Genomic DNA, 22,928 nt, shown 5'->3' with positions numbered 1-22,928 from the left:
TAACCAATATCTCTAACACATTACTTCGTGTATTCTGCAACCACTCTCATAGTTTCCCAAGCAAAACTTGAGCAAGTAGTAAAGACAGTACTCAAAGCTTTTTAATCCAGCAGACAAGGACAGAGTAGACAAAATATACATGTGAATTTCACCAATGCATACATCAAGAAGCCTTAGAAAAGGCTGAAACCCAAAGAAAAATCTTACTACAACCTAATTCTAAAGTATGAACAATAATCCAACAGGATGAATGACATTCTCAAAGCATATTCTTCTCCCTCCTACTACAGCCTGAGGGGGATGAAAAAAAAATTCTTTTTTAATTAAAAAAAAATATCACATTCATCACTTTCCTCCTACATCACATACAGTACTAGCCTTACTGTCATTCATTAAAAAAGCAAAAAGAGATGTACGGAACTATATAACACAACTCAAGCCAGCAATGCTACCAAAGCAAAGCAGAGGGCCCGTCCCTTTTTCTGGTACCATCTATGTGAGAGATGCTACACACCAAGATGAAATGAACACTTACCTGTCATTAACACTTACATCAACTTGTGCAAAAGTTTTTTCACTACTTTTGTTTCATTACATTTGTGATAGAAAAGAAATCCAAGCCAACTTTCTGGCTAAGAATAATAAGCAATATAAACAAGATAATCCAACGACACACAAACCTTTGAAAAAAATCAAGGCCTTGGCCCTACACAAGTCAAGAAGCATGAGCTCTGCCTCAAGGGGAAAAACAACTACTAAAATGATTTCTTCACAAAGTTTTGAAGTCCTTTCCCCTGTGCTTAAATAGTTACCATAAGATAAGAATAAATTCTGCCCTAAAGCAATGACTACTACTCTTTTCTTTTAACATTAGCTGATTTTGGAATTAATGGACTGTGGTGTAGTAGAGTAAAAAAACAGTCACTGGGAAAAAGATGTTTCCTTTGTATTACTTGTATTTACATTAAAAAAAAAAACCCAAAAAAGCTGAAGAGTTAAGTCTCTCTTCATAAGACACTTTGCTTTTCTTTAAAAACAAAGCAACAGAAATAATTCAACAAAAAACTCAAAGCAAACTACTATGCTAAATCAACTTCTTTCCATATGAAAGTAGGAAAATTCAAATTAAAATAAATCCAAGTAAAATTTCATGGACAATAGTGTTAGAGAAGACAGTCACAATATAAAAGTGGTAGTAAGAAACACACCACTTTGCATTTTGTCACACTCACTTTAAATTCAATGGCAATAAAATTTATTGAGACAGTTTCATACTGTTTTCCCACTCCTGTCCTTTCTCCCTTTACTTGATTTTCTAGAACTGCCAGGCTCTTAGCACCCTGTAATGCCACATTTTTGCTGGTCACTCCTCAGGGTAGCTATGGTCCAACACATACTGAATAGAACAACACAGGCTTTATCTGCCATTGTTTGCTGTCCTTGGAAAGCACCTTTATGTGCATCTGTTGCTAGTCCGCATATGGCAATCATAAGCCTAGCTTGGATAAATCCCAAATAACACATCCTGACAATGCAAAGCACATGCTACTCAATTCTCATCTGTACTCCGTATGCTCTCTGCATACAAACCCCAAGTTATCAGTATTCTGGAGAGACATCTCAGGATACACAATCTTCAGAGAGGCTTCATCAATAAAACAATAGCTAGCAGTGGGAATGAGAAACACAGACAATTCTCTGTGATTACAGGTGGAGATACACAGAGGTAGTGTGATAGAAGATTCCTGCTTACTGCTTAGAATACAATTTTCCAGTCTTGTACTCTGGACACTTACAAATAAGCTCTCTGAAGATACAGCAGTGCAATACCCTTAAGAAAAGCATATTTTGCTTCAAGCAGCAGGACGACAACTGGGGAATAATATCTCACTTTATATTGTTAAGATCTAAATGTACAGTCCTCTAGGCACATACTCTTCTGATCCACTAGAAGTTTCTACAAAGCCTACTACACCAACTACCACAGTATCAAGTATTTTTTGGCTGCAACAGCTACTCCTGGGAAAAGTTTGACAGAAATGTACAGACATCTGGTAGTGACCAATTCTGTCTTCAACTAATCTTTAGCCAAAACCAATACAAAACACTTCCAGAGGTGCTTGAGCAAAGGATCAGCAATCTCATATTCTAACACAGCATCCTCCATGACACACTCAGAATCCTCTGGCTGAGCAGTCAGTCATGCAATATATTGTGACTGTCGACTTCTCTCTTGCATCAATGCAAGACCTAAACAAACCACCTGTAAATACTTTAAAGTCAGGCTTTCTACAAATGCAAGGTATTTTTCTTCAACAACACTACTACAGTTGCCCACTACAACCATGACTGTCAAATAGTTGAAAGTACTCTGATATTTCAATATCTAAAAGGAGGAACAACTTTTTCCTCTAAACACATTCTTGTTTTGAAGTACGGTTATTTTTGAGGTACATGCACATCACTTTCGTGGTAGTTTAGGCATGTGTGTAACCTGTACTTGGCAGGAAATGCTTTGTTTGTACAAAGCTACATACTTGAGTAATTTACTTCTCACTATGGTGTCAACCCAGTGCTCTTCTGTAGTCCCACGAGGAGAGCCAGCAGGACATGCTCCTTGGCTTATCTCCAGCTCATCTGTTTGCTCTGTTCCTCCACCCTTCATAGCCTGTTGTACATTAAAGTCCATGACTTGCTATTTAATATTTTAATCCAACACAAGTCAAAATTTATTTGGTGTAATAAAACAACAAAAGTGTAATCCATAAGTGAATTAAAATAAGTAAGAGTGAAGTTGTGAAAAAAGTTCCTTCGTTTGTGAAATGTACTTCAACCAGTAGGATACAATGACATATGGAACAGGAAAGACTGACCCTGTATTTCTACTCCACCCCAAATTCAGGAGAAATCAAATGAAATAGTAGGACCTGCTCTTTTCCTCAACACAAGGGTGCCTTCTACCCCAATAAGAAATGTGAGACAACCAAGCCAGGCCCAACAAAAACTCCTGCAGAACTGGAGTCCTCTCCTCATGGTATGTGAGCACAGATAGAAAAACAGCCTGACAGATGCCTGACAAGTCCCCTCTGTTGCCATGTCATGTTTTCCCCATGGCCAGAGCCCACCATGCTACAAGTAGGATCTCATGTATAGCTCAGGGGAGAACAAGGCAAAGGGAAGATGCTGATCTTGAACACAGGAGCTCATGAATGCCCCTACTGATACTATAGCTGCACAATAGTTTGCCTTTATCCCATCAATAAAGAATAAGGAAGCAATGGTCACATACAAAAGCAGTAAGAGTCCACACCTAAACCCTTCTCCGTCCTTTACTCTTTAAGATCATCAGAACAACTTGCAGTACTTTCCAGAGACAGACCCCTGACTCCAGCTCCTGCCTTTGGTGCACATCTACATTAATATTTCAGGTCAGATCCAGCAGTCTTTTTGAAGTGATCACACACAAGCTGTGCTTCAGTTCACACCAGGGAACAGTCTCAGAGCACACAGACAGGATTACTTACAAATGAAGATGTGCCCCTGGAACATAACTCAAGCTCCAACCGCTAGCAGGCATTCAGTCCCCAAGATCACACTAGAACTAGGTTAAAAAGAACTCAAACCTTGCAACACCTGCAGAGTGTGCAAGCTGGATCTTCAGCACCACTTCTTCTCCTGCTGGTCCCCACTGCCTGCATTTAGCAGACACAGCCCCCACAGGCTGAGACCAAAGCCAGACACACATCTTGGCTGGAGCAATGACCCAGTGTTGTCACACCTACACAATCTGATGCATTCCTGGGTTCCTAATGGGGCCAAAGAGAAGGGAGTCACAAGTGCACTAACAAACCAGTGACATTCCTGGATCATCTGTTGCTGAACAGCTGCCGCTTTAACACGCACAGTAGCAAACTGCAGGACAGGAGAGAATGGCTCCAACTGAAAACACTCCAGGCAGCAGTAATTTTGAAAAGCTGACCCAGTAACGAAAATTCAAGGCATCATGAGTCAGAGACAACTTTGGAGAATCATCAGCCTAAGGATCAAAGAGGAAATACAATGAGTCTATATGGAATTTGGCCCACAGGATGCACGTAAAAGAAGAGCACTCAACAGTACAGGAGGATGGGAGAAATCAGCTATTTTTTATTTTCAGTTTCCTCCAAGATGGGGAAAAAAAACTACTCTGCTGTGATATCCCATTACTGGGAGGAAAAGAAACAAAACCCAACCACCACAAAAACAAGCAAGAAAAAAGAAACCCTACACCATACACACAAAAACCCCAGAATATCAGAACAAGATACATCAATACAGAATGTTCTGAAACATTTATTTTTGCAAACAGAGGTTCAGCGTTTTCCCAGGCTTGTCTGTAGGACTTAGTATCACTGGCAAACAGGAACATTTGGGGGGTGATGGTAAATAAAAGTATTTTCAAAAGCATGATTTTAAAACAGAAGAATATCTCTCTGCTTTGTTAGTCATAAATTCCATGCCGTTTCTCCATGCTGGGCATCTGAATGAACAGAACAATACTTTATTGAAATATGCCACATTAATTCTACTCCAGAATTTTGCCTCTGCAAGCAAGAAACTAGGTGGGGGATGTTGACAAATCTTATTCCTTTGATTTTTGCTGGTTTTGCATTTCCAACAGCAAACAGTAATAATAGCAGAACTGTATTTTTCAAAAGTCTAACAGAGGAGAAGAACTAGCCTAGCTTTCTTGTCCTGACAAAGCAGAGTTCAATAGGTGAATAACTGGCATAAATATATACAAGATTTTTAGACTTTTCAGGATTAATGATTATAAAGTACTGGAACACTAGTAAATCATTTAAGACCCTGCCTGTTTAGATTATGTATCTTTATGTATTGAAATTTAAACTAAGTGTAATAGTGTATCCCCCTCCTCTCTTCTCCAGTCCTATAAAACCCACACACAGCCCTATCTTAGAGACGAGATAGAGGCTTTGGGTATCCTTCAGCCTGTAAGGAACATAGGATATGTACACAGTTTCCTTGTTGGCAATAATTTTTAGAAGAACTGTGTGATAGACATGTTATGCACAACAATTATGGAGTGACTAGTGCATCACTCCTTCCTGATGTCTGCCACTCACTGGGACAATTAGAGAAGTGATAATTTTTTTCTCAAAAACAACTTTAGTTTTCACTTCAGGGCAAGGAGAGACTGATTTGATCTGACAAATTGTGATTGCTTCCATGTAGGGAGTTTAGCTTGTCCGAGAACACCAAAGCAGACCTAAATCACCTTATACAAGTAAAAGTTTTATCTTAAAACTTGTGATCCAGATTCAGAGCTCCTGCTCACTAAGAATGGGTGCACTGCTGGCACCCAGAGGTACCATACTGGTACTCCAAACTGCAGGCAACTTGACTTCTGAGCTGAAGCATCTTATTGTTATGCTGATTTAACAAGGAGAGCTGAGAAGCCAAACTCATGCACACTGTCAGCTTCTTTCACTTCTCTCTCTTCATTTCAGTCAACTTTATACACAAACTAAATCAACAAAATTTGCAAGATTTCTACCCTACTTTAGTGTCTCTTACTTTTGCTACCTCCTACTTAAGGGTTTACCCCAAAACCACAGTGCTTTCCTTCTAAAAGGTCCCTTTCCGTGGACAATCTTATAAGGTCTCAGAAGACATAGCAGCAGTTCATCACTTAGGCACGCTACTCTTGAATATAAATCTCCTGGAGATAGCCGGGAAGCTTATTTTCCCAAGGTGGTATCACACCATGAACAGCCTTATGACCGCAATATCTAATATATACAACCAAGGAGGGAAATAGGCATTTTGTACAAGTTTATTTTTAAAGAGTCAACAGAAGACATGACTTGAAGTGGTTAAGAAAAACAATGAAATAGAAACGTTTTCCCCTGCTGCTGAGCAAAAGTGCTATAAGTTGCTGAGGCTCCATACAGGCTCTTTATATGTTAACAATGGTGATGTCACTGTTGCAGGGAGGAGGGTGGAAATCAGCTGCCATGGCTGAACTATTTAACGGTACAAGCCCAAGCCTGGCGTGCCTGAAAACACTGCAAGAGTGTGAGCTATACAGTACATCCATGTATAGACAGCTTTATTCATCCCAGAGTTTATTGCCCCCACCCCACCCCCAGCTCTCTTTCAGGTTCATGGCTCAGAATGCTAATTGCCCAGCTTTTGTGCAGGGCTGGCTGACTGGCTGTCAAGCCAATTCTATTGCCTACTTGACAAATGAGCTCTTTTGCCTCCCTGCAAAGGCCATAAGGAAGGCCACAAGACTGGATATTGTGCTTTTCTTCTTCACAAGTTTAAAGGAGAGAATTCAAGCCAACTTAGCAAAAAAAAAAAAAAAAAGAGAAACTATGCATCAAGTCCACAAATCTGTCCCAAACTGGTTTAAACCCACAGCCAGTGGGACTCCCTGTGAAGTGTGGATTATTTCTTTACATCCTGCAGTTTTAATGTGGCCTGGAACACAGTCTTTTTACCTTGAAAAAGGTTCTGTGAAGCAACAAAAGTATATACAAGTTGATGGCCAGGCTGTAAAACCACACAGCTGAATATAAAGCCACACAATTCAAAACAGAAGTTAATCAAAATCTTCCCCACCACCAAATGAAGTTTACAGTAGGAGTCCTGAAGACCTACTCCTGCAAAAAAACCCCTTACAAATTTACACATTATACAACAGCAGTGTCAAGTTCAAGTTTGATAATGTCAAGTTCATTGGAGCAGCAGCAAGTCTTCACAGAATGGCTGAGGTCATCTAGCCACCTAGCTCTGGCTGCCTAGAACCATGTCCTGATTGGAAAAATCGCCTAAGACAGAGACCTCATTCAAATCATCTCTGGGCAAACTGTGCAGGTGCTCGGTCATCCTCACATTATGAAAAAAAGGTGTCCCCTGATGATCAGGGGAAACACCACCTGTGTTTCATTTTATGGCCATTGTCTTTGTCACTGGGCACCACTGAAAACAGCCTGGCTCCATTCTCTTTGCACTCTTCCGGCAGGTATTTCCATACATTACGATTCCCCTGAGCCTACTCTTCTCTGGACTGAACAGTCCTTGCTTTCTCAGCCTTTCCTTGTAGGACAGATGCTCCAGTCCCTTAATCATCTATGCAGCCCTTTGCTGGATTCTCCAGTACATCAGTATCCCTCTTAGACTGGGAAACCCAGAACTGGCCTAGGTGTGGCCTCACCAGTGCTGAACAGAGGGGCAGAATTCCCTCCCTCAACTTGTTGGCAGCACTCCTAGTACAGCCCAGGACACATCAGCCTTCTTTGTCACAAGGACACAGTGCTGGCTCATGGTTTGACTTTGTGTACACCAGGACCCCCAGGTCCTTCTCTGACAAGATGCTTTGTTGTCTTACAGTGTACCATCACAACAGCCCATAATGCCTAAGGGATATCCATCCCAGCCTTAGGCAAGTAGCAGCCTAGCTACAGAAGTGCTTTTCAGTTGTCTTACAGATCTCTCAAGCCCTGGACTTCACCTACCTGGCTTTCATCTTCAACTCTTCAACAGCAGTAAGAACAACTCTGTATGGGATCTAACTGATCTACCCCCCACTAAATAACACTGGGCCTATGAGTACCTGGAACTTGATCCTGCAGCTTTTGGCCACTGCCTGTCCTCTAAAGAGCTGAGTGAAATAAAGGACTCAAATTGGTTTGACACTAGTCAATTTTTCCATAGTTCTTCTACAAAACTCAAATCTGTCTGTGCTCAAGAGCTCTGCTGTTCAGCTATACCTATATAGCATTTTGATTGTTACAACCATGAACTGAAACACTCCAGACTAAGCACTGCAGAATACAATAGTTAAAGAAGCTGGGAAACACTCATTTTTCAAGGAAAAACCCACGTTTTAAACCAATAAACAGTATTTTATTTTACTTGTTAATTTAAAAAACAAAATTCTAAAAAACCTACTTCATATGGAGCCTGAGTTAATGCATATTAAACTATGATGGTTTTATTTGCTTGTCTTAAAACAACATGGCATTTTCTCCCACTTACAGAATCTGATTAAAAATGGTTTAAGATGACTTGATAACAGATGCCCACACGTCACATAAAAACCCAAGCTTTGGCTTCTGGCTATTAGCAATTACGAATTGAATGCATTTGCCCTAGGAAAGGGTACATGCTTTCCCATACAGAAATTATATAAACCCTAATGAACCAGGATTCCACCAGAACACCTTCTAGCTGTTAAGACTGGCATACTTTAGACTTTAAACACTACAGTTGTTTTCCCTTTACCTGCTCATTCACTCTAAACAGGAATCATTTGTGTTACCGACCATAATGATACAAAAATGTTCAAATCTCTTCTGTAAAGCCACTCCCAAACAACCCAGTCCTCAAGGGCTTAGACATAGGTACAAGCTCTGAGAGTATGTTCAGAGTAGTAAATAAAACGTTTTTACATCTTTGCTGAATAAAAAAAAGTCACAGTACCTCTTTCTAAGCCTATTTGAGCTATCCAACATCAATATCATATGGTATGTAAATATACATATACATCTATATAGGTGTATACAGTGTGCGTTAATTAATATCCCATTACTGTTTGTAATGATCTACATCCAAGGCACACACACAGAGCAAATAGAATATAAGTTAACAACTCAAAATTTGTCCTGAATTTTTCGGAGGCAGAATTCCAGATCTTGCAAATATGTTATTTGTTCTGCTGCAAGCACCAGTTATTATGCCTTAGTGAAGATCAATTTATAACTTACTCTGTTTTCCATTAAAAGAAGAAAAACCTATTATGTAACTGAACAACACAGCACCATTGTTAACAGCCAGGTTTTATTATTTTCAATCTTTTAAACAAAGAAGAAAAAGAAATTCTGGCTTTAATTTTAGCTGTTGTCTTTTAGCAAGCCAAAGTCTTCATCCAGTAACCCAAGACATACGGACTTGTTTTGTATATTATGCCTTGATATTTTATCTTCTTCCCAACTTCTGCAGCAAGCAAACTAAAAATCAGACTCTGGTTCAGAAATGCTTTCTCCTTCCCTGCCCGCTCACCCCGCACACACCTACTTCCCATTTCAAAGCTGATTTTAGAGTCTTGCAACAGAGGGTGTTTTAGTGGCCAGTTTCATTTGCACAAGAAAAAACAAGTTAATCTGCCTCCAGTTTGCATTGGTTTACAGACTTCATCTTGGCTTTCAGTTTTTTGGTTTTGTTTTTTTAAAAGGAACAGCAATTAACATGCTACGTTAAGGCAAAGCCCAGTAAGGTGCTTTTCAGGAAGCTGCCTAAGACATTTAGGCTCCCCCTCCATTCCTGGGGACACACTGCACATACTGCCTCAGCAGAGTGTTCTGGTATCTGAGCTGCAGTTTGCATGTGCAGGATTGGAATGGTTATTTTATGGGCAAGTGTCGGCCACCATTCCTTACCAAGGTATTCTTGGGAAAGATGTCAACAATGTTCCTCTGGGTGACCCAAGCTAAGGTTTTATTTGACACAGACGATTGATTTTGTTTCACTAGAAACTGTGTGCGAACACAAAATATGCAGCATATTACTGTTTCAATATTCCATCAGAAAAAGAGAGATAAAGAGGAAAAACTAAGTTTGGTGCTATATTCAACTTACCTTTTCATTCCATGCCCACAATCCAATCCCAAGAAATGCTATGCCAAGGAACTAAAGGAAAATGAAAAAAAAGAGCCGGAATTAGAAATTTGTGGTGGTTTTTGTCTGGGTTTGTTTTTTGTTTTTTTTTAAGATACATATTGACTCATCATCTCTGTCGGATAATACTTTTACCATGACTGAGGGGCACTCCGTGAGAGTTTTACAATATGTATCTACTTTATTTTATAATTCAACTATTTTAAGTTAAAGAATTTAAAACTTGCACAACTCAGGGATGTTCCACATGGGAACAGTAAGTGCAATATGTGTCACTTTATCAGTACGGGGCAAGTAAGGTTCTTTCTGAGTTTGTAGGACTCAAAGCAAACTCCACAGTCAAGCAACACTTTTGTTTGCTATTTTACTATTGCATCACCACTGCCTGTACAAAGCAATTGTCCTTGCAGAGCTCTCCCAGTGAGAAGGTGATTTTAAAAGTCCTAAATACATGTTTATTATCAGTCTTAGCAATGTTGTTCACATAAAATAACCTATGATGTTTGAGGGGAAAAAAATAATAAAAATAATACTGGTCTGACAGACTAAGAATTTTTAAAAGCCCTGGAGCCAACATTTTATAACTTTTCTGATACTGACTGTTTCATAAAGGAAGTTACATTCCCCTTCTCCTCCAAAGGATTCGACAGCACCAAATCAAGAGGTAGTCTTTCCCCCATGATAGAAAAAGGAACACCATCTTTGATTTTATTATATCCCTGAGTTCCCCATTCCACTGAATAATTTAAAGGGCATCATTTCTGTCCAAATCTACAGCGATTCCACACAAAAGCTACACCAATGATCAGTGAAACAAGCAAAACAGGCAGAACGAGCACTCCATCTCCCAACATTATTGCATATTTGGCATGATACAGTATCAATCACGTAAAATGTTTAAAATACAGTTAGTAGATGTCTGAGCACATCTCTAAATGTTCATCTGTCCAACTTGCATATTTGATTTTACAAGTGCCAACTAAAAAGAAAACTATTTTCACTGTAGTTTCAGGGCACGTAATAGAATGTTGCTCAAACATAAAACTCTGGTTTTCTTTGTCATTTCTCCACACTGCCGTGTACAGAGTTATTTTGGCACATAAATACCCTTTCTCTTTAAGATCTGAGTAAACAGTTAAGTATCCTAATGGTTTCTCTTTTGCAAACAGGACAAAAGCGTTTTTCTGTTGAAAAGTGGGAGGAGGCAGGAATATAAACTTTAAAACCTTTCCCAGAAGTGATTTCCACAGTTTCAAAGAAAGACTCCTTCTTCCTTACATGCACTTTTTTTGAAGGGGCAATTTTAGCTTTGTATTACAAGGATATCTGTAAAGCATAACACATTATCAAGCAGAATATGCTCATTACAATGCCTTGAAGTTCCCAAACACCCCTTGCATTTCTGTAACTTTCTCCTCCAAGTGTGCTGTGCCAGCTACCCAAAGGGCCATGCTGGGAATGAAACTTTTCCTTTGCGACTTCAGAAGTCATGACTGTAAATTTAAACAATACTACAAGTCAGCATTCTTCAAAGGAAACTGTTGCAGGCTTGGCTGCATTTTAACAAAAAATAGATGGAAATTTTTCCTAGATGGAAAGCAGGGCTGCTCGTCAAGAAAGTCTTATTTCAACAGCCTTAATTATTCATAAAGTACAAGACATGGATTTGAGAAAGTCAGTACAGCCTCTTGTGATATACCACAAAAAAGCCAAAAAAAGGTCATCTTACCTGTATCAAGACTGCTTTTTTTAATGGTTATAAAGCTTGCCAAAAAATTGTGTGTAATCTTCCTGACTGCAGTGATTATTTGAAACTTGAGATAAAGCTGTTCAAGTTTCCAATTCTCTCTCAGACAAATGCAGCTCTTTTTTGCAGTAATAGGCTCCTTTCCTTCTTTCTTACACAGCCAAAGGCACCATTGTTTGAAGGAACAGGAGTGAGGGGGGGCAAAAGCCATATATTATAAAAATCCGTAAGTTGCATTTGGAAGTGGCATAGTGTTATTCACAAAGGGGCACAAGACACTACGTTTTGTGAACAGGTTAATAAGGTTTTGAACAGCACAAGCACAGAAAACTAGAATGGAAGTGTATTTGATCAGTGCATAAACTACAGGTCTCAAGCCAGGCCAAGCTCATCCCTGTTTACAGACTGGGTGATCAGACTGTACTGTGCTAAACTGAAGCACCTAAAAAAAAAGGATGCCTAGGTTCTGTCAAGAAAAGACAGAAAACTCAGTTCTCAAGAGTTTTCAAGACAATAAAAGAATTACATGCTGCTCAGTTCTCTCCATATCCTAAACCAGAAATGCTTTTTTGAGCAGATGAAGAAGAGCAGATGAGGAACAACGAGCAAGATCCATTAGGAGAAAAAGATTCAGAATGGAATCATGAATTCTATCACTGTGGAAATCAAAAGCTTAATGGCATTCAGAAAAAAAAGAATTAGATAATTAACAGACAGCCCATAGCTATTGAAATGTGATTCTGATGCAGCTTCTGGCTCACAAAGTTTTTACACTGTTGCTCACTGGGAGATTACAATCAGGAAAAGATTGCTGGCTGCATGCATGCTTTGTTGTTTAAATGCCTCTTGCCTCGGAGAAACTTTACTTGCTCTACTTGAGACAAAATACAGAGGAACACAGACCACTGACCATAGCCCCTAGTCATGCCCTAGGAAAGGCCCATCTTTGCACAAACACAGCCTGCTATGAGGATAAAGCACACAGGAATGGTCTCAGTAATCCCCACTGGCAGAAAACAGACATTCATGAGAAGACTTACACCTGTCACCAGGATTAACTTTGGATTTTCTTGACAATTATGAAAAAAACTCCTGCACAGCCTGAAAGTATTTGGAAGCAATTCCGATAAGCAATAAAAAGGTGGAAGTTTACCTCATTATCAACAAAACACTTTACAGAGAAAAAGTCTCAATTCTCCACAGACATCCAAGTAAGACCATATGGCCTAATTATAAATGGTCACTGCTGCAGAGCATGCAAAATCTTGATTTCCTTTTTTTCCTTTCCTTTTTAATACAATAATTTGCAGGAGAATATTAAAACATTTCTCTAGAGCATTAGCCTTATAAAAAAAACTTGCATAGTAGTGCTTTCTCAGCAGTAAGTTTTCTATTCACAAACAAAACCCAAATGTTTGCATAATCTTCTTCTACAAAGATTAAATGCATTTAAAAGTAGGTGTGACAGTACTTGTACTGTTACCCTGCTTGTAAAATTCACATGCAGTTCTCCGAAGTGAATTGATCAGTGTTTCAAGCTGCACATATTTTATTCTCAATCTTGCCTGAAGGGAGGAAAATGGTTCTTTGTTGGTAGGGATGCAGCATCACACAGCACAGCATTGCATTCAAAGGCTACTCGGGCAAACACTAACAAAAAGGCTAGAAAACCTTTGGGAGGCGCTTAATCATAGAGTGACCAGTGATTACTTCACATACTAAATTTTTTATCTTAGCTGAAATTTTTAAAAAACTTGGCACCAGTTTTTGACCAAAGGGGATGACAGCAGCAGGCCAAGCAGTAAAAGGCAGGTTAATGTGCCACATGCATAAACCAGTATACGTTCAAGTGTGGTTACATTAAAGACACAAATGCACCAGCTGAAGCCTGCCAAAACTGTCAGAGTTCAGAACCAGAGTTTTCTTGCTAGAGCTTCTTTGGTTTGTTTGGGAGGGGAGGAGGGGTGACTCCTGTATTTTGGCAGTGTGAAAAACTCCCACCTGCCCTTCCTTTGAGGTGCCACAAGGACTTTTTGCATAGTGTTAGTAAGGAGACTATCAGGACTCCTACGGGCACTTTGGTGTTTCTTCTACACCAGTACACAGTAAGTTATTCACTGAACAAGACTTCCTGCTGTGTGACTCAAGCAGCACAGCACAGAACACAAGGTACAGTATTTTACCGACAGCACAGCGGTGATCAGGACATCATCAAGTATAGCATTTCACATCTCGAAATACAGTCAGGAAAACACACGACTCCTGAGCTTTGTACATATATAAAGCAGCGCTAACAAGTTCCTAACTGAACTCCAAAACCCCAAATGGACAATTTTTCCCAAAGAACTTCCTCTGCAGCAGTCTGTGCTCAGACTCACTCAAAGTTATTTTAGCTGTGATACTCATTGCTTTCTTTAAAGTATTTTATGCCAAATCAGTCCTTTTGCTATTTAAGCCAGGGCAAAAAAAGGAGTTTAATGTCTGTGTCAGTTTCTGTGTCAAAAAAGGATTTAGTTGTTGGTTTTGTTGCTTGTTTTTAAGTAGCTCTGACAGAGAAAGAACACCAAACCAGAAATCAAAATGAAGTTTCACACGGTTTTCTTCTCTCCTTCATGCCTACACTGATGTGTACTCTGCTTAAAATATGTCACTAAGCGTTCTTTAAAGCAGAACAGATAGGACATCCTCTCAACTCTATTGCTTTCACCTGGACCAGTATCACATGCAAGGAAAGTACCAGAACTCTGCTCTTATTTCTTTTTCCATATGCCCCAGTTTCAATGACTTTTCCATTCTCAACACAAATTGTTAAAGCATTTCATTTTCAAGTGGCTAAGAAAAGTGTGCTGATGAAAGGAGAGGCAAACTGCTCAAAGCATACCTATACATTTACACATCTATGCTAATGCTTACAAAGAACGCTTTCTCCTAAAGCCCATTTCTTGCTTGCCTTGAGATTAGCAGCAACAAAACTCCATGTACTACAGTGAGTGAATGAAGATGCTGATGAAGATGCTGTGTAGGTGACTAATTACCATTTTAGTTCATGGCAACATTCAGACATAGAATACAAGATGTAAAAACCTATTTCCATTTTATGTGCAACCTCTAAAAAACATTAAACTATATTTCACAGATAACTGTCTTGGTTAAATCTTTTCCCTTTCGATAAAAAACCCCACATGTGGAATAAAAAAAAAAAAAATCATCCCAGTTTCCACACATTTTTCTCAGCTAAATCAGAGACTTGACTGATTTTTATAGAATTATCCAAAGTAGAAAAACAGACCTGAGAACACAATGAGAAAAGCTTCCTGCTCCATCTTGCAGGATCTTTTGCATGATGTTTTATAATGAAAAATTAAGCACACATGACCCAAATTTTCAGAGCAAGACACTATGGCAATTAATGTATATTTTGTTTTCACCAGTATGGGGTTTTCCGTATTGTCTGACAACTAAGCAAGATATACTCCCTCCAAATACAGAGTCAATTGCCATCAATTTCTTATTGTCTCTTCCAGTTCTTTAATTGCAAAAGCAAGACATCTGCTTTCTGTTACTGTTGCTCTATGTATTTATTTTACTACTTTCTGGTGGTGCAATTGTATGCACTACCAATCAGCTTGGAGCAAAAGTCCCTCAAGACTGAAGTCCCTCTCCTCTTGTCCATAGAAATTGATATTCTGGAAAACAGAAGAAGGAGAATGAATAATGCCCTATTTCCCCTGCTCCAACTTTTGAACAACTCCCCCACAAGCCTAGACAAAATAAATTTAACTCTTTTCAAATGCACGCTGAGACTCTTCAAACTCAGGTCCTGATGTCTAAAGAAAGTAGTTTATTTGGAGAGATTTATTTTAAAGCACAAAAAACTTAAACATATCAGTTACTTTGTAAAATTCTTCAATAAAAGCTTTTGGGAGTTTAACATTTTTATGTCCATGAAATCTAGCTCATTTCCTAAAACCAGTACCTTTTTTCCCCATACAAAAATCAAAGACCATTAAGGTAAATACACTACCACACAAACATTTTAAAAGCCTACAGAGTTGAAGTAACAAGACATCTCCATTCACTGTTACTTTGGTACACTCATCTCACATAGATCCCATCCTTTCTCTTCCTTTTACCCTCTACTGGAATTTGTTTTACCACACTCTTTCTGTACTCTCCTTGAGCCCAAAAGACTTTGAAGAAAGACTGAGAAATTCTGCTGTACACACCTCTCCAAGGATCTCTTCCCTGCCTTCATTTCTGAACTACAGTAAGTGCTACATGTCCTTCTGCTTTTCCTATCCGGCCTTGTTCTCATCAGTACCATCCCATCTCTACCTCTATCTCTCCACTGCAGCGCCCATGACTGAAGTCAGTTTCTATTTGCAAAACCCTCCAAAATTTATGTAAGTGGTGCTGTAGCAGCATATATAAACAGGATGGGCTTAAAATATAAACATTTGCAGTAGAAAAGTGTAAAATAAAACTAAGACAATAGGGAAAAAAACCCTAAATCTGAATCTGACCTCCTCTATCAGTACACTCATCATTTCTCTTAGGCAGTTTGACAATGCAAAGACGTAAAAGTCTTCTCATTCTGGCATGCAAATCAAGAAAAGGTATAAGGTTTAACGCAAAGAAAGCATGTTTTGCTTTGAGCCAGGGTGAATGAAAAAGGTCTGGAAGCAGAACTGCAAACGGGTCATTTTCCAGGTCTGTTTTGCTGCCCAGGGTTAGCAGATTCTGGCCCCCGAGGGCAGCTAGACCTCTTCTGACTGTCTTCTTCCTGCTGCTGTGCCAATCTTACTCATCCCAAACCCCTCTACCTGAGCTTCAGACTATCTAAGTGCATATCCACCGTGAGTCTTCATGTTGTTTTTCTGATGCCGCAATTCCACTAAAATTTTGACTAAAACACCACACCCACAAAAAAGCAGAGAATACATTACAGTCTCATTAGGAAACTGATACACAACTGCTCACTTATTTCAGCTGCAAGCAGCAAAGTTGTAACATCTAATTCAGGCATTTGATACAGCAAACAGAAACAATCTGAGCCAGTCTTTTCCCCTAGTAACAAAGTGGCAATTACATTGCCTACACAATTCATTGAACGCCTGAGAACATGAAGAGCGCAGAGCCCGGAAACACAAACAGGTTGGCTTGTCAATGCAGCAGGAATGCTCACCATTTCCTTTTGGGAAAGCAGTCTCAGCTCCTACCTGTGCTTGGACCCTACAGAGAGGGAGCCCCAAAATCTTCTTTCCTAGCTACACAAGCCGCCACACCCCAGGCTGTTTCATAGGATATTTGTTCTCAGAGATTTCATAGGAGATTCAAATCTCAGAGATCCATTCTCTTCGCTTTGCAGAGGATCAAAGAGGAATGAGAAGACTGAAGCAGTCTGGACAGAGCGGCAAGTGAAAACCACCAGCTTTACAGACAAACCTGAGCCAAACAATTTAACCTTGCTCTCCTTCTCCTTAAAAAAAGAAAAAAACCAACCAGCACAGGAAAGAGTGAGCATCAAGCAAATGGTGAATACACCCTCAACATGCAAGTGCACACAGAACTTTCCTAGCAAATTCCTCAATAGCTTTATTGCCTCTTTCCTCCACCAAATCCTCATTCCTGGTTCTCTTTCTAGGGTCCCCCACAGTAAGATGTTCAAAACCATTTCCAAAGAAATTGGTACCACACATATGAAGAAATCATAGCTTGAAAAGGTAGGAAGTGAGTCAATGCAATTTAATAACATGCCAGAAGCCAAGTTCAGGTGTCCAAAATCCTGAGCCTGATACGATGTGATTGTGTAGCTTGTCACACTTCTCCCCGATCAAATCTGCCTCAGAGCTATAAATTCTATAATGACAAATGTACATATCTATGGCATATGTTAATACATGAAATAAATCAACTTCTACCAGCTACAACACTGACTGTGGGTGGATGCAGGAGAGAAGCAGACACCAGAAGAGCTGTGGTAGATTTATCAAGAGTTGCCAGCCTAGCAACACTTCACTTTATGAAGGTGCAGCCAAGACGTACAGAGGCCAGCAGTACTTTGTCAACACAAACAAAAGCAGAACCTCAAAAGTCGCACCTGCACATAACTTGGTTTTTCAGAGAGATGTAGGGGAAAAAAATAAAGCCAAATGCTAAATAGGCAGGTATGAAAATTATTTTCTAATACCCATGCACAATTACTATCAGCAATCCAGACGCACAAAGCCAAATTGCAAGACGTTGCATAAATACTGACCAAAATCCTTCATCACTCTGCACTTTGTAGTCATTGTAAGAGAGGGAAATGTCTCTGAACAGAGTAGTATTTTTAGTCAATGTCAACATTTCCTGTGTGTTACACTAACTGCCCAGAACTAAAAAATTCAGATTATGTATTAGGAATGGTTCTACAGATCTCTGAGTGCAACTTCCAGAGGCACCAGAGGTCTGTTGACCAGAGCTTTGAAAAATTCTTTTTCAGGAATAAGGTAATTCAGCCCTGCATTTTGTCTTGCAGTGTGTTGCTTCTTACTCATTCTAGAGGTTACTGCACATAGATTAAAGAAGACTATTCACCAAATTAAGCTATATTTTTACTTATGTCAACATTAACCCATACTTTATTATCTATATTTATACTACAAGGTATCTTTCTAATTTCCAATAAAAGTAAAATATGCAGGAATTGACATCAATTTGTCCTTTCTGCAATAGCAAACTTCACAGGGGCAAAGTTAACAAAACTGTGATTTGAATTGCTTTTCAAACACAAGCGACATGGAGCAAACCAGAGGCAACAAAAGGTCACAGTGCTGTTTACCTGAGGGTTTTGTTCCTAGGCAAAAGTTCCAGAGTTTGGCAGTAGGGGGGAGGAAAAAAAAAAAAAAAAAAGCAGCTATAAAACAGCTGCTTGTCTAAATGAAACAGACTGCTGACCCTTTGCCTGGCTTGCAGACAGCACTGAAAGTACCTCTATTATTTGTCATTCTCACATGAGGTGTCAGGGGCTTGACTAAACAAGTAGACAAAATCCTCTTCACTTCTGTTAAGATGCCCCTTCAGATCACAATTGTTTAACGTGACACAGCAGCCTGGGGTGGTTTTGCTGCCGATACCTTTGCTGGACTTGTGCTGAAGATACAAATACAACGCTACCACTGCAATTTAATTTGAAGGTTAAACTTGCTTTAAGAATAAATGCATTGAAGAAACAGAGCTACACTGGAAGATTTCCAGTTCACTATGACAGAGCCTACTCTTCTCATGTAATTTCAGCTTAGCCAACACTATGAGCAGTATCATCTACATCACATAAAATAGTCATTTGCAATCAAAAGCCAATTTTATTGCCACTTCGAACTACATTATTTCCATAAACTGGAGTTCGTGATTACTCTGCCAGCTTACTTATTGGTTGAACAAACCTTCTCTGCTTTGCACAAACACTAATAGCTGATTCCTCCACCGACACCTAGCAGTAAAACAAGGACTAGAAAATGTCTTTGAGGGATCTGGAAATGTAATCGTAGTACATGCAGATGGCTCGCTAAGCGAAAAACTATAAAAAGCAAGTGACTAAGACCCTTGTGCTGCATAGCTGTGCTCTTGCAGTCAGTCAGTCTTCTCCTACCACTCTTTCAAAACAACACCCCAACAATAAATACCACCAAAAAAAAATCCCCAACAATTGTGCACAGAGGACTGGATTTGATTTGACTTCACAGACTCACCCATCACTTCAACTTCGTCCAGGAACTGCTACTCCTCATTAGATAGGAAATATTTCTTTCTTTCTGCTCAGCCCCAGAAGGGTTTCAAGGCACCAGGTATATAAGCAGCACAAAGCAGTCATTTAATCATAAAAATATGAATACTGGATAAGTTTCCGTGCCCAGCTGGACACTGTTATAAAAGCAAATAAAAGAAAGCATTTTTTTTTTACTATTGAGTGCCAGCAGTAAAACACATTTAAAAACTTTAGCTGTTTCCCATGAAACAGTCACCCTGCACAGAATCTCAAAAGGGACATCTGCAATCCACAGATTCTCAACTCCTGCCTTCCAGGCAAAACCCACTACACTTGGCTTGATCAACTGGAAGGTAACACAGTTTTCTAGAACTCTACCTTTAAGAATCCCACAAAATCTTCTTGTAATAGTGATGCTTTGGGCACATTACACAATAGCAATGTGTTAGGGCAAGCAGACCTCTGTCAGACTGAGGGGCTTAGAAAGCGTCCTGACCACCCCGAGAGAAGATTTCTCAGCACCAGTATCACAGTCAAGGATAGAAAGAGATCAAGAAATGCATGTTCTAATAAACCTGAGAGAGAAACAAGGGCAAAAGCACCAGCCAGGACATTTCCTCAACTTTGCTTATAAGGCTTCATGTTCTAAAAAAGTACAATTCCACACTACAGATAATCCTATATATTAGATAAGAGATAATTCTAACTACGCATTTATAGAGCAAATAAGGCATAGCTCAGCTGCTAACTAAACAATTAATTCCTGCTAAAAACACCAATGTCAAGAGGGTACCCTGGTAGAGCAAGGGTAAAAACTTGAGCATAAAGGAGAACACGCACAGCATCGAACTGCTAAGTCAATTTTGACACCTCTCTGCCTACACTGCAATTTCAATCCACGCTAGAAGAGAAAATAAACATTTTGCAATACAAAAGTGCAAGCACAACACTGCATAGAAAAACAGCTTATTTGATTTTTTTCTCTTATCTAAAAAGCAATGGTTAAGTTTTACCCAAGGTTAATAGTGTCAGGGTTTCACTTCTCAGCCACTAACTGTGACAAACACACAAGCAACAGGAAAGGATTCAACTTGAAAGGCATGTTTTCCCAGAGAAGTGTTTGGAAAGGAAACCGCTCTTAAGATAGCTTCTCCTGCTTTTCAGCCCTGCTTTTGTTTAAGAGCAAGTACATTTGGAAGCCAATTCTAAATTCGAGAAGTAAATGTAAACAGAACAAAATAAAATTTAACTGAGCGAGGAAAAGAAATATCAAACACATTTTTCCGGTTTTTCAATAATTCCATTTACTGAACCTCTTTGAAGCAACTGAAACTATTTGTATATTGACAAACATGCCCAGGGAAGTCCAGAATGCTCTGCTTGCCTTCTCTTCCATTTTGAAACACTTCAGTCTAGGAAATTTCCCCATTAACCTGTGCTGTTGTTCATCCACTACAAGGACATTAGAAAACTTTTAGAGCATGAATTATTTTCCTTTAATTGTATTTTCATACTTTCAGGTATTTCTTTATTTGAGCCGAAACATCAGGAGACAGAGACCTTTAAATCTGGTCCCCCCCTGCTGCACAAACACTGCAATTAAACCTGCACTGGGCTACCCAGAGACAGAGTAAGAGAAGAGGTCTCCAACAACATACAACCATACCAGCTGTTACCACAGCTGTGGAGCTATCAGCAAGAATTCTTCCCTGGTACTCATGTCCTTTCCTTCACATAGTGAAGAAAGGTGACCACAAACAAACTGGAACAGTAGGAGGGCTGAACATACGGGACATACAGATGGAATGAAATTTAACAATCCAAACACAGTGTCATATACTTAAAGACTAAGAAAGTATCTGCTATAAGCTGAAGATTTATTCACTGGAAGCACAACAGAAGACAGCCTTGAAATTGTGTGCATCAATCTGTGAGCTAGCAAGTTGATAGAATACAGAAAGAGAAAATACTTGACATTTAATACAATATTCTCAGAAAGAATGTAACTGTTTTCTGTAGGTTTCCCTCACTTCCATTATCCCTGCAACGACCTAAAATGGCCAGCGCCACCAGTACATTACCTGTAGCCTGCTCTAAATGATTGTGGGCTCTTCTTTCAAGTGTGATATTGTATGACTGGCAGTGCCCAACCGCAGGACTTACAGCATATGGATTACAACTCCCATAGGAGCCCACTGCACCCCATCAACACTCGCCAATGAAACTGGGTTCTCAGGATTTTTGTACGTGGACCCTAACACTTCATAAGTGGCTGGGCATGTTGGCATAAAACTGCACTTTCATTAACTACAATTCAACCTAACCAATGCTAGGGAGACAAGGCAGCCCAGAGAGTGTAGACTTAAATGCAAACACACAAACAGAAGCATGCAAGATTATGCCCCCTAACTCTTCAGAGTGATAGGTTTTTTTAATTAGGGAACACATCCTTCAACAGCTCCTCCTTTAGCGACTGCTAAACTTCTGATTTCCCTGGTAAATCATCAGGCTTGTGTCACACAAACAGCAGGTAAGGGGGCTTTCTAGGATCAGGCCTACAATTGCTTTGCTCCAAAGTCACTCATTGAACCATCCATGGTCAGCCCTTCCCACTCACCCTGAAAGCACACCACCTTTTTTCCAGCGTGGAGTGGGGCTCCATTTAGATGTGTCTGCATAGTATCACCACTTAATTCCATGACATTGGTACAGCCCTGACCCCTATTCACACAGAAGGCATGAAAGGAGCCCAGTGTAGTGGAACTGTGTTCCCGGCACAGCCGCGCTCTTCTGGCTGCCCTCACATGACCTCTATGACCTCTGCTTGGTTTCTGTCACTGCCAAATGGGCAGAGCACAAACAAGTGCAGGGTGGCGTGTCACATCCTCTCTCTCTCTCGATTCACCAAATCAAGCAATTAGACTCTACAGCAGGCACCCTCGGGGCATAAAAAGAGAGAGCAAGGGGAACAGAGCATGTGAAGACAGAGACACCACTGATTGCTTTTTTGTCTCTCCTTCACTTAATCCAGTAACTAGCACTACCAGCTCTTGCCTTGGGCGGAGCAGAAGGAGAAACCATGTACAAGTTGAAATGGTATGTCCCAAATCAAGGAATAGAGTTGCTGCCCTGCCATTACAATCAATATATACGATTTTTATGTAACAATGCAGGACAACAAATCCATCCATACTTTTCTACATTATCAGTGTGGTCTACCACCGACATGCTTGGTGCTCCTACTCCTGCCTCTCCTACACAATTCCTACAACATACGGATGTCTGAGGCTGTGCTACAGGAACTTACAAGCCCAAATTTGTAACATGTACAAGCCCCTGCACTCTCAACCAACATAATCACATTTCTGCACAAAGAGCTTCTGATCAGCCATGAGGCTGTGTGGAGGCTGAAGCTGAGAAAGAATCAGCAGAAGGAGAAAGCCCACACTCTGCAGCATTCCAGTGACTAAGAGAGATTAGATTTGGCTGCTGGCTGAGCTGACTGTCTGTCCCCATAGAACACTGCATCTATTATCTATCTAAAGGCATGAAATACAACTAATTTTTTTTTTTTTAATGTTTGGGAAAAATTACGCATTTTTAGTTCTCCAGGCAAAAGATGCACAAAAATCAGGATATACAAACATTCAAATTGTGGCACAATTCCCTCTAAATTGTCACATTGTCACAGACAAAAGTCCCTTTTGACTTTAACAGTAGCCAAGAACTACTAGAAACTTTTGAAAA

General features: G+C 39.8%; 1 protein-coding gene across 1 annotated transcript in view; it reads right to left on the bottom strand.

Moving 5' to 3' along the window:
• The window catches only part of TSPAN5 (tetraspanin 5), an 85,131-nt gene that overhangs the window by 14,736 nt on the left and 47,467 nt on the right, over positions 1 to 22,928 (bottom strand). The window contains exon 2 of the mRNA XM_010411654.4: positions 9,646 to 9,696. Coding sequence (XP_010409956.1) covers positions 9,646 to 9,696 — 51 coding nt within the window. The remainder of the gene's footprint in view (positions 1 to 9,645; positions 9,697 to 22,928) is intronic.

This window comes from Corvus cornix, chromosome 4, assembly GCF_000738735.6.
Source record: "Corvus cornix cornix isolate S_Up_H32 chromosome 4, ASM73873v5, whole genome shotgun sequence".
NCBI lineage: Eukaryota > Metazoa > Chordata > Aves > Passeriformes > Corvidae > Corvus > Corvus cornix.
The sequence above is the reverse complement of the archived record's forward strand: the minus strand, read 5'-3'. Positions and strand labels throughout refer to the sequence as shown.